The 13,982-nt window shown below is 34.2% G+C and overlaps 1 protein-coding gene and 1 long non-coding RNA gene across 3 annotated transcripts in view; one reads left to right on the top strand and one right to left on the bottom strand.

The window, feature by feature from the left end:
* The window catches only part of LOC104806341 (probable trehalose-phosphate phosphatase F), a 4,037-nt gene extending 986 nt beyond the window's left edge, over nt 1-3,051 (bottom strand). Inside the window, exons 1-9 of the mRNA XM_010531189.2 lie at nt 2,792-3,051; nt 1,708-1,804; nt 1,163-1,623; nt 934-1,074; nt 778-849; nt 566-676; nt 308-466; nt 136-213; nt 7-44 (exon numbers count right to left, since the gene is read on the bottom strand). Coding sequence (XP_010529491.1) covers nt 7-44; nt 136-213; nt 308-466; nt 566-676; nt 778-849; nt 934-1,074; nt 1,163-1,453 — 890 coding nt within the window. The 5' untranslated portion in view covers nt 1,454-1,623; nt 1,708-1,804; nt 2,792-3,051. The remainder of the gene's footprint in view (nt 1-6; nt 45-135; nt 214-307; nt 467-565; nt 677-777; nt 850-933; nt 1,075-1,162; nt 1,624-1,707; nt 1,805-2,791) is intronic.
* Nucleotides 3,052-5,121: 2,070 nt separating this feature from the next.
* Nucleotides 5,122-7,623, top strand: LOC104806340. Of its 2 annotated transcripts, none has more exons than XR_770600.1 (3): nt 5,122-5,662; nt 6,470-6,601; nt 6,823-7,623. It is a non-coding gene; the product is annotated as an uncharacterized LOC104806340 (long non-coding RNA). The 2 variants fall into 2 exon arrangements; XR_770599.1 differs by having other exon boundaries at nt 6,428-6,601; nt 6,835-7,623.
* The last annotated feature ends 6,359 nt before the right edge of the window (nt 7,624-13,982 follow it).

Here is a 13,982-nt window from a genome sequence, read left to right as displayed (position 1 = left end):
GCTCTTCCCTTGTTCCAGTCAATCACTGGACGAACCTCTAATACCTGACACCAGATTCCAGATTTATATGATCTTTACCCATTTTGTTGTTTACGTTTCCGGAATCGAGTTAGATCCAAAACTGGAATTACGTACCTTCCTCCCGTGAGTTAGACGCAAACGAGGGTATTGTTTCAAGAGGTCATGAACGAGTTGAGCAATGGTCGGCCACTCCTTAATTTCAGGGAAAAAAAAAGATTTCTTGTCAGCTTACAACTCGAGAAAGAACTCGGGTTTTAATCTCAAAACCAATCAAAGCATTTTTTACCTTCTCCTCAACGTTACGGTAATGTACAGATGCACAAAACTTGTGGTTCTCTACTTTTGCCCCTTCAATACCCTTTGTTTTCTCAACGAGCGATCTAAAAACCTCGTTGATCATCGGTATGAATTCTCTGGCAGGCTGAAAGAGGTTCACCTCCTTACCCTAATTAACAAACCCAAAAAAAGAAAAAAAAAAAGGTTACAAGAGTTCTATCATTTAGGTGAAAAAGAATACAACAATGGATTCGGATCGTGAATTCACCTGCCGGTCAGTAGATTTTATACAATTCGGGTGATCATTTACGGGGGTCATGATATCCATTCCATGACTGCCCGCATAATAGAGTTCAGTTAGTCCTACCAACTTGAAGACCTGTGTGAGCAAAACGCTATATCGGTCTAACTCTTCCAAAGCCTCAAATGGCAATTCGTTCCACCAGATATATATGGAAGATAGACTCGTTGAGTTTTTACCTTGTCGCGGCTTCTACCGCTAATTATTGCTGTATAAAAATACTTTGCTACATCTCTAACTGCTGCGCGCATCTGATGAAACAACAAATTATCTGAATTTTCAGACCAGAGAGCAACAAGATAACAAATTTCGGCAAAGATGAATTCTCTTCTTACAGAATCAGACATAATGGCACGATCAGGATCATCTACTATGGGAGAGAGTGTCCCATCATAGTCTAGGAATACAGCTATCTTCTTGCTCCTTGCTTCAGCTGCAATATGTCCAAACGAGCTGATTGCCGAAGGGTACTTGAGCTGTCCATATTGAAGATGATAACACGGCTGAGAAAAAGATTCAGGGGTGGATCTAAACACTTGAGAGTGTCAGGACATGAGATTATACCAGCCAGGCTCTGTGAGCAAAATCATCTTCTGTAGCAACCTCCACATTGAAATCCATGATGAGCTTCTTTCGTGGTGGCGATGAGGATTTCATGGCGTCCAACCAACCGTTGGATCTAACATCTTCGAGCTTAGTAGGCTTTCTCCTTGGAGACATTATAAATTTCCCCGACGAAAACGCTGTCCCTGACTGCATATAAGGCACCGAAGCCAAAGGTACGTCGAGCCTTGTTTTGTTGGTTGGTGCAGGGTCAGGGAGAACAGGAGATGTGGGACTCGAATTCAACTCCATAAACGGCACAGATCTTCCAACGGCAACTAAGGAAAGATTAGTTCTTCTAACAGAGGCCTCTTGGGAACGTTTCTTTATCCAACCGTTTTGTCAATGAAAAACCACTTCTTCAATGTTTTCTTGTCACTACTGGCTGGTGCACAGTCCATCAAACGCGGGTTTCCTGGAAACTAATTATTGCAATGGAAACTACAACTCAGAGAACTGAAGGCTTTTTTCCGGCGACAAAGGAGAAGAATGGATTTGTTCCATACCTTATCATCTCCAGATATTCAAATGCCTGAATTGACAGTAAAACGCAATCGATTCTTCAACGATGACCTCTCAAACTCAATCTTAGCTTCAACAAACCTGTACAACATAAACCAAGTCACTCAAAATACAAAATTCTGCTTCTGATGCTTTGAAAGAGTGATTTTTGCACCATAAGATGTAACATTCTCGAGAACAATCATAGTACAGAGAGAAAATTCATAAATTCAACATAAACAAGTTCATCACACAGCGGATTTCATAAAAAAAAAAGTTTAAAAAGAAAAGTTGTAAATTTGCCAAGTCAACACAAACAAAAATTCATCCTTTTTCAGAAGGGTCGTGTAAACTTCCTGTTATTTTGCCAACCCTTTTCAGTTTCTGTGTGATACATAGACAGACAGCTACAGAATGTGACAGGTACTGAGAATTTCAACACCTTTTACCCGCTTGATGCGACACTTTCCATATATATACATATACTCAGATATATATATAACATCACCACCGACAAGACTATTACTACCAACACTAAAAAAGTGGACAAATCACACGAATCAAACCAAGAGATACAAAAGAAACTTTTCCAAATATGTCTCTAACCGTATAAAACTTTTCCATCCACAAATTTGGATTTTTGACTTGAAGAAAAAAACAAGCTTCCTGACAGTTAAAAATATGTCAAAGCGATTTTATATTGTGGAAACAGAGCAGCCAATTCATGATTCTAGAGTTCCTTAAGATTCCAGAAAAAAAAGGACAACAAATACACAACACAAAAATTTAGGGTAACAACTAGGGCAATATTCACAGAAAAAAGGTCGAGAGAAAAATCCGCAAAATTCTCACTAGACGGAAACATACCCGAATTCAAATAGCGAGCGAGAGATACACGAACAAAAGGACGAAATTTTGCACGCATCGAGGTAATCAGACGCAAATCAGAACTAATCAGATTTCGAAAGAATTAAGGCCTTAACAGATCGAAACAAAACTGTAAAAACAGAACGAATTTAGGATGAATCCAGCGAACGGAACCGCAGAATTTTCCCAAAAAAAGGAACAGAGTAATGCGTAAATTCTAACCTGATTCAATCAAGCTGCAAACTCGATCGGGAAAATACCGTGGGGAACTAATTCTCTTTTTCTTAGAAACCGAACAGGAACGGGAAAAATCTCAGGGAATGCAGATTTTGCTACGTAGTGAATGGAATCTGACTCCGATCGTGGAGGAGAAAAACAATTGGGGGAGATGAGATTCGAAGGACCTTTTTTTTTTTGAAAACCCTAAGAATCGCGAGAGAGAAATTGGGGGGAATATGCGAAGAATCGGGAACGTAGGAGAAGGAGAGGAGGAAGAAGAAAAGAAAACGGCGAAAGGTTCGGGTATTTATAGAGTCCGTCTGAGAGCTATAGCGAGAGACGTGGCTTACAAGGAGTCTCACGCGGTTTTTGACTTCCGGAAACAGCTCCCATGTTTGACTTATTTACTAGATGTGCCATCGAGCCAACTTTTTTTAAAATTAATTTAAAAATATTTTTTTTTCATTGACAATCAGACCACGTTATAAATTTCTTAATTAGACTAGACTTGGACAATTTTTTTGTTAAATAGACAATTTTTTAAATTGTTTATTTCCAGTGATATGGTCTTGCATTAAAATTAATCAATATTATTTTACGAATCGTATGAAATAGACAACGATCTTGTTGAATTGTGCGGTTTCAACAATGTCGTAATAAATTTAATGTTAGGTCGGATGTTGAAATTAATTAATTCACAAATTATTTAATACCTTTTAATTATTTACTTTAATTAGATTATATCGCATCTCAGAATTTATTGAGTTTTGAATGATTCATGGTTTATTGCCAGTATTCTAAGATTTCTAATTTTGCTATCAAAGGCTTGATAGCATTTATTAATTTTAGCTTACCAAATAAATAAATACTAGTAACCAGATCCAACGGTTGTCAGTCACTCCTATTTAATTTTCCCCGGATTTTATTTTCATAAAATAAGGAAATACATGTTTTTCCCAAACAATAAACAAAGGTGACATCCTAAAGTTAACTGCGGAGAGGACGTTAGTTGTTTCCATGAAGTGGCGTGAACTGGCTAGTCAATGCACACGTGGCGGTGACTCAGTCGAGTCGATGCCACGTGTAAATTATAGGGTGACGTCATCACATGTAAATGGGCCATATATGGGGCCCAGAACCTTCTTTTTTGCCTCCGTGAAATAGATGGACCGCGAGGAACTTGCTGCAAGTCACGTGGATCCCGGGGCTGGGAGGTAATTTCAGTTAAATCACGGGGGTATAATTGGGATTAAAGTTCAACGGTAAAGCCGTAACTAACGAACGATGTTGGGTGAGGAAGAGCTTGAAATCACGGGCTCATTTAATCCTAAAACTAAACAATTGTGGGTCCCGTTTAACTTAAAAATTAACGGCCGTGATTTGTTCCCCGTGATGGCGTCATTGCAGCATGCCCACTCGTGCGCGTCCGCTGGTGGAGATTGTACTCGCTGTTAAATTCCCAAATGCAAATGCAATAAAACTCCAATACTTGATTAATGATAAACATTAAGGTCACGTGACCAAATGTAACCAATATGTAAATAATGGATTTAATTGTGACGGTCTAAAATCTTAAAAAGAAAAAAAAATATAATTCGGAACTGTTCGATCAAATTGATTGTAGATTATTTCTGTGGTTGCCCGTCTTTTTACATAGCTAATGTTTGAATTTAATCCATTGATACCAATACCATCCATATACAATGTATATATTTGTGTGTGACAATACCCATAAACTTGGACGCGTCAAATCATTAGCAGATGATCATGATCTAATTAATGGTCTCAATCGCAACTAAAACAAGGGTATTCCTAAATTAATTTTTTTTAAGTGTAATTGTGTGTTTTGTACCGTGATCCACGCTATTCACGGGATCAAGAGCAAAATATGTATGATCTATTTTCCTAATTTGAAATTCAAATTCGGGATGAGACACAAGTTCATTTCACCCAATAGAAATTAAATTTGTAATATACGATCATAAAACTTTATGGATATAGATATGTTATGAAAGAAACATGAAGATCAGTTAGGTTGTCACCCCAAATCCAAGCGAACAAGACACATGTGTGTGTATATATATATATATAACCGATCGTATATTAGGCTAATAATGCTTATTTAATTAGTACTTCATTCAATGTTAACTCGCGTACGTTTGTTTATTCATTTTTCATATGATGGGAATTTGTAGGATTTGCATAGGTCGGTCTGTTGGGCGCTTGATGGGCCGATAGATATGTCCACTTTCCCTTAATGGGCTTACCAAAACGCCCAATTATTGTATTCAATGACCAAGGAAACGACATCGTTTCCTAAATCCATTTTCTCTTTCCTCGTCATCACCCGATTCCATCGACGAGTTATAGCTCCGTCGACCGCGCCGCCGCTTCTCCGCCCCGTCACCGCGGCGGTGAATCCATTCATCCGGCCATGAGATCTCCTCCGACTTCCGGTTCTCCATGCCCGTCTCCCTCTCCCCTCCTCCGGCCATTCTTCCACCCCTTCCTCCTCGGTCTCATCCTCGTTGGCCGCCGTCAAGCTCGTCTTCCGCCGCTTACAACCACTTCCATGTCCGCCGGTCTCTACTCGTTCCCCTCTAGCCACGCCTCTCGCTTCTTCTTCGTCGCTGTGTCCGTTCACTTCTTATCTTTAGCCGCCGCAGCTTAGGTGAGTTGTGTTGGTAGGGATCATGCGATGGCGACGTGAAAGAGGAGGTCGTTGCCGTTGTGTGGGCTTGGGCGGCTGTGTCCGCCATTTCTAGGGCTATTTTCGGGCGGCATTTTGTGCTGGATTTTGCTGCTGGTGCGTGCTCGGGGGATTATGGAGGCTCTCTCCGCGCTTCGGTTTCTGAGATTGGAGATCTTTGGAAGGTAAAAAGATTTTGACGTTGATTGTTGTTTGACCAACTTGACTTACTTGATGGTGAAAAATTCTTGCTGCAATGCTTGTGATTCGAGAAATCGAAATTGCCATGGCCTCAATTCCTTAGAGAATAAGAAATCTTTGTTCATAAAATATGGTGATTATTTTCACTGTTGATTATGCCATTGTTGGCTATAATGTCTTGCTACTACTCCGGCCAAAAAAGATCAACATCTTCGCCATGGGGTGTAATGCTTACACTCTTTTTTACTTGAAATCTTATGCTATATGCAAGTAATTGAATCAAATGAGTTGTAGAACAGATTGGTGTTTTAGGTAATGTCCTCTGAGCTTGGACAATGGATAGTCCCTGAATATCCGTGCCCTGTTATTGTTTAGGGTAGGCATGAATTTAAAGTTTAAAGCCCAGATCGTGATAGTGGTAGTCGTATGCGAAATCGCCATTGCTTTCATGGTCTATGTCTAGTTTGATCAGAACAATGAACGTGTGTATGACTGTAATCTCCTTACATAACTACAGATTATATTCATCCAAATTGCGCAAGTTTCTTTCTTGATATTCGTTGAGAACTTTGGAGGAAAAAAAGATATACAGAAAACACTGGCATGATTTTTCTATTGAAATCTCAACTTCCTCAAGGCCTTCTTTAGGTTGATCTTCTCATCTCTTGTTAGGTCTGGTGAAAGCGTTCCAAGTCTTCTTGTTTAGTAATGCATCCGTTATGTATAATCGATTTCAGTCTCGTACTCAGGTTTCGACAGTTCTTGTATGACATTAACGTTCGAAACGGCAGGAGCTCGGGTATATTCTTTAGAGGTGCAAAAGCTGCAACACCTTAGATGACCACACCAGATTCTCATTGTCAGTAACTTTGGATGTTTAAGGGCCCGCGACTGGAGTGTTCTTCACTCGTGGAGTAAATTCAGTAAGATATTTTTTTTTTTGGTTGAAACAACTATTATTGAAGGTGCATGATTAGTTTGGCCTTGGGATATATATGTTCATTTGTTGAGTATCTGTGTTCACATTTTGAATATTCCCTTTATTTCCTCTATGTATTAGTGGAATAGGCAAGTTGACTGATTGATTGATTTTGACATCATAAACTATGCTAAATTATCATCTGACAGATTTGTTATGTGTAAGCTATTTTTGCAGCAATTTCTGCAGGGACTTGGTTGATAAGACGGAGGAAACAGAGACAGGCTTAGATGGGGAGGAGGTGTAAAGCAATGCCCCCATTTCAATTCAATGGAAATGACCACAGGGCTCCTGGTACGCATCTTCTTGTCCTCTTGGGTCAAATTTTGGGTTAAACCGGTCTTCTTGACCCAAATTGTTAATCGAACCAAAATTTTCGGTTTGCCAGAGTTTTGATACCCAAAACCAGACTGAACACCTTGCTTGCTTTCATAACCCTTAGTCCCTTAGTATGCCATTGTTGTGTTCCGGGCAAACTGATTGACAAAACCAAACTGAAATAAGAACTCTAGTTTGCCCAAACTTTGATTTCGGTTTAGTTTGGAGCTTGTCTGGGTTCAAGCATCTGACTCTTGAAGATGTTTCACTTTCATTTTGGACTGATATAACAACAATTCATGACACATTACTGGGTCTAGATTACATTTTCTTTTTAGATCTGTGATGAACCGGAAACCAGAAGACTGGACTGGAGTCGAAGGGTTTGATTAGGTTCGGTATAAGTTCATCTGGTTTCTAGTATTTATACCAAACTTTGGAATGGGGTTTTGATCATTTAATGACATTATTGGTTGCTTATGTTGTTTTCCCTGTGTTTTGGTGTTGCAAAAGCAGAGGCAAACAAAGTTGGATGGTACATTATGATTATTCAACAATACCCACCATTTTGGAAACTTTTCTCCATTCACATGGTTACTCCTGTAGAATCACCCACTTATTCAACAACCCTTAATGATGCTAATTAAGCTTCTTTTCTCTTTTTTTTTTTTTTTTTTTTTTTCTGTAGAAACACAAATTCTTTTCTCAAGCCTCTCTCCTATATGACCCCACCGTCTGAAACCCCTTCAAGATTGAAAATGCTAAGAAAACCATGTGTGTGTGCCCTTTTCCATGTCTTAAGTGACCGGCCCCGGGTTTTAGGAACTAGGGTTTTTTATTTAGGGTTTAGGATCTAAAACCATCCTAACTTAGATTCTGAAACACACTACAAGAAGAGGATGTGGTTATACTATATGATTTTTTTTTTTTGGGATTCAGACAATAGGAACAATGTCTTTGCCGTTTTTGAGGTGAATGATTGAAGCAATGGTCTTTCTTGTTTATGCCAAGTCAAAGAAAAAACCCATCCGTGACTAAGACCTAACTCTTGCCAAAAAAAAAAGGGGGAGGGGGGGGGGTCTGAAGTCTGAAGCCATTAGAGACCTGCTGCTGCTTGTCTCAGTTCATCATTATCATCTCCTGCAAATCTGTGCATTCTCTCTTCACCCACCCAACACATTTCAAGTAAGAGAAGAAAACAAAAACTGATATAGGGAGATCCCCTCTTGTTCTTTCTTTGACATGTCAATTCTCTTGTTTTATACCATTGTACCAACTAGTAGTCAAAATTCTCAATTTTCGGGTTTAAATTCCAATTTTATGTTGAATTCTGATTCAAGTTTCATTATTTTCGATAATGATTCAAAAATATTTTTTTTATGTATTCAGAACTACGAAAATATTCGATTTTTTTTTTAAATTATTAAATTATCTTTGATTTGTTAAAATATAATATATTTTTAATAAAATTAAAACCCAATTTGCGTTCTATTCTATGGGTGGACCGACTCTCTAACTAACTGTTGAAGGAATATGCATTACGAATGTCTCACTCACCCCTCTCTCTTAAGTACTTTCTCTCTTACAACATACCTGAAACTTAGGGTAAATCTTTTACATTCTAATCGCACCAAAATATAAAAATCCAAAAACTAAAAAGTAAAAGTAAAAATGATCACCTTATAGTTTTAATGATAGATCTCATAATTATATTGTATGCATAAAAGTTTAATTATTTCTAACTATATATATATATATAAGTAATAGTGGGTTGTCTTCCATTTGCTAAACCCATTTTCGCTATAATAATAATAATAATAATAATAATAACAATAAATGGAATAAAAGAGAAGAGAGAGGACCACTGGGACACACTGGATTGTGGTAGAGGAGTGTGACTAATATTCATCAACGCACCACAGCAGTGAGGAAGACAGAGAACCTGAAACAGTGAGGGCTCAGAAGAGAAATCAGACTGACATTCAATTTTAATCATTTTTTTTTATATAAAAACTTGTAAAGAGCCATTGAATATATATACATACATATATATATATATATATATATATATATGTGTGTTGGGGGGAGGGGGGGGGGAAAGGAAGAGTACATCATTTCTCTTTTGCCAATACGTGACTCTGCCTCCACCCGTCGCTATTGATATGATTAGAAAGTCCACCTTTTGAGTCAACTTTGTTGTTGCCATGGAAGAGAAGTCGCCGTTTGCTGCCATTGTGGTTCTCCTCCGGTTTGTTTTAATTTTGACCGGTCTGGTTTAGACTAAACCGGTATATTCGTCGCCTCTTTTTTTTCCTTCTCTTCTTCACGTTATATCATTCATCATTTTATATTTCAAACAGTAGAATCGATGGAGTTTTTCTTTTCAAGAAACGGAAAGCGAAGAGGAACTTTTAGATATAATAACTTATAATATAAATATTGTATTTATACCTGATTGGCAAGTTATGGATATTTTAGATTTTAATTTGGTTTCTGTTCTATTATTTTTTATTTAAAAAAAACATATATATTTGTATATTTTGTATCAGTTTTAATTCAGTTTGATTTCAGTTTATTATCCTATTTGATATTATTTTAAATTGAGAACATATATATATATATAGATATATAGATATATATAAAGCAAAAGATCTCGTGAAGTGTAAGAAAAGCAAATAAAATCCATTTGGGTCATCGTGATACATAAAAATTGGATCTGATGTGACAAATATGGAGACACAAGTTACACACATTAAATAGTAATAACAATAATAATGAGAATAATAATAATAATACATATATCATCATCATCCCAAGGGTTATGGGCGAACGGGAACATGCACATGTGTCGTGCTGGTGAGTTACACATTAATATTAATTACATATACATGTATATAGTTTCTTATGAGTTTTACAAATTTTTATTTAAAAAACGGAAAACTAAAAAAATACAAAGAGAAGACCGTTATAAACCACTTGACTTTGTACAAGTTTATACAAAATTTGAGAAATTGGATGTTTTACCATATGTAGTTTCATAAACTAATAAAATTTCTATAATCCGATCCAATCCCATGATTCAGATGAAAATATTACAATTAACTTTGTATACTGGTAGATGCGTCATATAAACAGTAGCATAATGTATTTTTAAAATAAAAATTAAAATGCAAAATAAATCAGCAGAATTTATAGAAATTAAAAAAAAAAAAAAAAAGCAAATTAGAATTGAGTTTGATTAGATGTGGATGGTTGGACTTAACAAAAAGGTGTTCGTGTTCCCCAAGTTTGATTGAAGGGAGAGAGGATCGGGGTGTGAGTGTGCGATGTTGAGTACTTGTGAAACATGGATTTGATATGCAAGCTTGCTCTGTTTTCCTATTTTTTTATTTTTTTATTATTAGTATTATTTTTCCAATAATCTCTTTCTTTCTCATATCACAAATTTTCAACACCGTCTACATATATATTATATAGTGGCATCATAAGTCATGAGATTTTTAATTCATTTTGTAAATTTTGAAATGATGGAAACTACTAACCTATAAATTGTTATAAATCAAAACTATCCTCTCTATAATGACATTAGACATTAAAAATGTTAATTTATGAATGGATGCAATTGTGATTTAGACGTTATGGGACTTTTTTTTATACAATAATTTTTTCTTTAAAAAAAAGGTTTGAAGATTTATCATCTTTAAAATATAGTGTTCATACATAGACAAAAAAAATTAAAATCAATACAATATTTAGATAGAGTCTTGAAATTTCAAAATTAGTTTAGATTAAAATTTAATTAATATAAAAAAAAGAAGTTCATATGTCATCAATGACATTACCCTAAAAATATCTTGAGTTTCAAATCAAAATACATCTCTTTTGTTGATTTTGGAAACTTTCTCATTGTCATTGTCTCACTTTGTGGTGATGAGGAAAAAGGAAGGCTTACTAATTGGGAGAAGAATAGTTTCAAAAAATGGGGAAATGATTTGAAGTCTCCACATGGGATTTTACATCACAAATGGGCAAAGTGTGATTAGCCATTCTTTATCTCAATCTCTTCTTTTTGTTATCAAATGAGTGTCATCCTTTTGTGGATCCCCACATTGAGTCACTCCATCACTCTCCATGGAATATATATATATATATATATATATACACACACATATATATACATGCAAGCACACACATGTCATGTAATGAATGAAGCTTGTAAATATTCAAACATTGAGATGCTTAATGATATATCAACATCTATATATGGAGGAACAACTGAGATATTATTTGAAAAGTTTAGGCCGTGAAATTAATATATATGTATATATATGAACCTACATAGTTTCTTATTTTATGATATCAATAAATGGAGAAAAAAATTAGAATAGTTTCCACTTACAATTCTTCTCCAAGTTCAATTGTAAAATTTAGCCTTCATTATAAAATACAGTTATAATTATATCCAAAACTATTGTTTTTTTTTTGTAACGAATCCAAAACTATTGTTATATCTAATATATAAACGATTAGATTACGGATTAATTTAAAATGAAATATAGAAACGAAAACCAAAAGAAATGAATCGCAGCATACAGCATTTTATGTATTTGGTTAATAATAATGTCGGTTTTGTTCATGATTATATATTAAAAAAAAAAATAATCTCTAAGCTAGGAGAAAACAAAAACAAAAGGAAGAATAATAAGAAATAAAAATCGAGTTTTCAACCTCTGAAACAAACCGGGCATCAAACAACCCTTTTTATAATTTGATTACCAAATTTACCCGGTTTACTTAATTAGCTAGTTCAATCTTCGTTTGGTCTCGTCCGAAGCTTCTCCTTCAATCAGCGGTTTCTTCTTCTTTCTTTTTTTTTTCCTGTCCTACAACATCTAACACTCAACTTCAACACAAAAACTAATTTTATTTAACAAAAAAAAAGTCGAATCTAATACTGAAATAATGCGCATAGATGAAAAAAAATAAAATAAAATTAAACTTAAGTTTATACTATTTTGTATAAAATGTAAATGCTTAGTTGAATAAAAGGTAAACGCCAAGTATTATGCTTACATGCACTCACACTTCTACTACGGTTCAGATTATGAAATTAAAAAACTTTAACAAGTGATAAATATCCCAAAAAAATGCATAAATATCTGAATAAATATTTCAAACAGAAATATGTAATCAAACAAATATAATTTCAATAAATCGTACGGCTGTACAAAAGATATCGTACGTGTAATATTAATAATATGAGAGATTAGACATGTGATTGGGACTAACTAGTTATTTTTTTTAATTAAATTAAAAGAAGGGCCACCACATAAAACTGTTTTAGGAGCAAGTCTAATTATGGGAGACATATGGCTTTATTTATATAATACTAACCAACATAATTTTGGTCTCACAAAGTTATAACATTTATATTTTTTGGATTATGCGGTTTCTGATTTGATTCCTTCTTGGTTACTATGTTGCAATATAGTTTTGGAATTACTTTAAAATTTATTATTTATATATAAAAATTCTCTATGCTTGATACTAATGGTATTAAGATCATTATTCATTCGAAATATAATATATCTAAATGGAATAAAAATAAATAAATAAATATCTTTATATTATTTTGAATGAAAATCGGGCTAAAATTAAATAAATATAATTTTGAAAAAATTAAAAAGTTAAAATAAATATTATATTAAATTTTCGTTTTCTACATATATATATATATAATTATATGTATTCAAGTTTGATGGAGGCAGATATATTATTGAACTCTATTTTAGGAACAAAAAATATCTCTAACCAAACCCTAATGGAGAGGTACATGTTCATGTCATGGGAGTTTTTTTTTTTTTTTTGTTTGTAAATTGAGAATTTGAAATATTACTATATTGAATCAAATGCTTATCATAAAAGAGAAAAAAAAAGGGAAGTGACATGCCTTTTAAACAGTAATATGGTCACATGTTTAATGATGTTATAAACAGGCAAAACCAAAATAAGTTAAAAGCCTCAAAATGTAATTGGCTACTAACCGACATGATTGAACAAGACCGGTCCACACCCTAACGTTACCGAATTATTGCCTTTATTTAATTATTTGTTTTCCTCTTCCAAATAAATCATTTATAATTCGCTCCTTTATGAACTAATAAATTATGGGGTATAAGAAGAAACAATAAATTTTAATTTCCAATGTCGCATAAGAAAATTGGCCATTGTAAAGTGAGATTTCATTTAATGCGTTCGATGGTAAAGTTTGAAACAAACGACTATACTTATAATATTACAACATTACAAATTTAATTTACAAATATTATGTTATATATATACTTCCACGATATATATATATCAGTTAGAACTTGTAGTCTTACATGTTTTTTCTTATATATATATTATAATTGAAATCAAAACTATATTATACAAAGAACGGGTGATTTTTTTTTTTATCATAAGAATACAATTATAATAAAATTGAAATTTTATGCATTTATATCTATTTCTCTAAAAATAATATTAAATATAGTATGCTTATATTTTTTTAGAAACAATGATCATGATTGTAACTTTAACCTAAAACGCCATTTAAATACGATAAAGATTTAGATTAAACTTGTCGATTTTATTTCTCGATATAAACACAGATTTTTAAAATAGAATTTTTGTATTGAATGTTACGAAAAAAGGAGGAATATAAGTAGATATTTATTTGTGCAACTAATATATACACTAACATCAATTTTTTGTTCAATTTAAATGGCTAAAATAATACTATATACATTTTTTAAAATTGTTAAAAAAACATAACTTTAAGTTTGTGCATTTATGGAACAGTAACCAAAATACATAATTTTCTTCATAGTTATATATTATATTTCATACTTTATATTTTTTTGTTGTCTCGGTTGTGTTCCACACGCGCGCGGGTAGACGAGTGGGGAAGGGAAGAGATCTCGGGAGACGAGAAACTGGCTGAAAAAAACGGGAAAGCGTGGGGA

Source organism: Tarenaya hassleriana, unplaced genomic scaffold (assembly GCF_000463585.1).
Source record: "Tarenaya hassleriana unplaced genomic scaffold, ASM46358v1 Cleome12, whole genome shotgun sequence".
NCBI classification, from domain to species: domain Eukaryota; kingdom Viridiplantae; phylum Streptophyta; class Magnoliopsida; order Brassicales; family Cleomaceae; genus Tarenaya; species Tarenaya hassleriana.
Note: the sequence above shows the minus strand (reverse complement) of the source record. Positions and strands in the feature narration are given on the sequence as shown.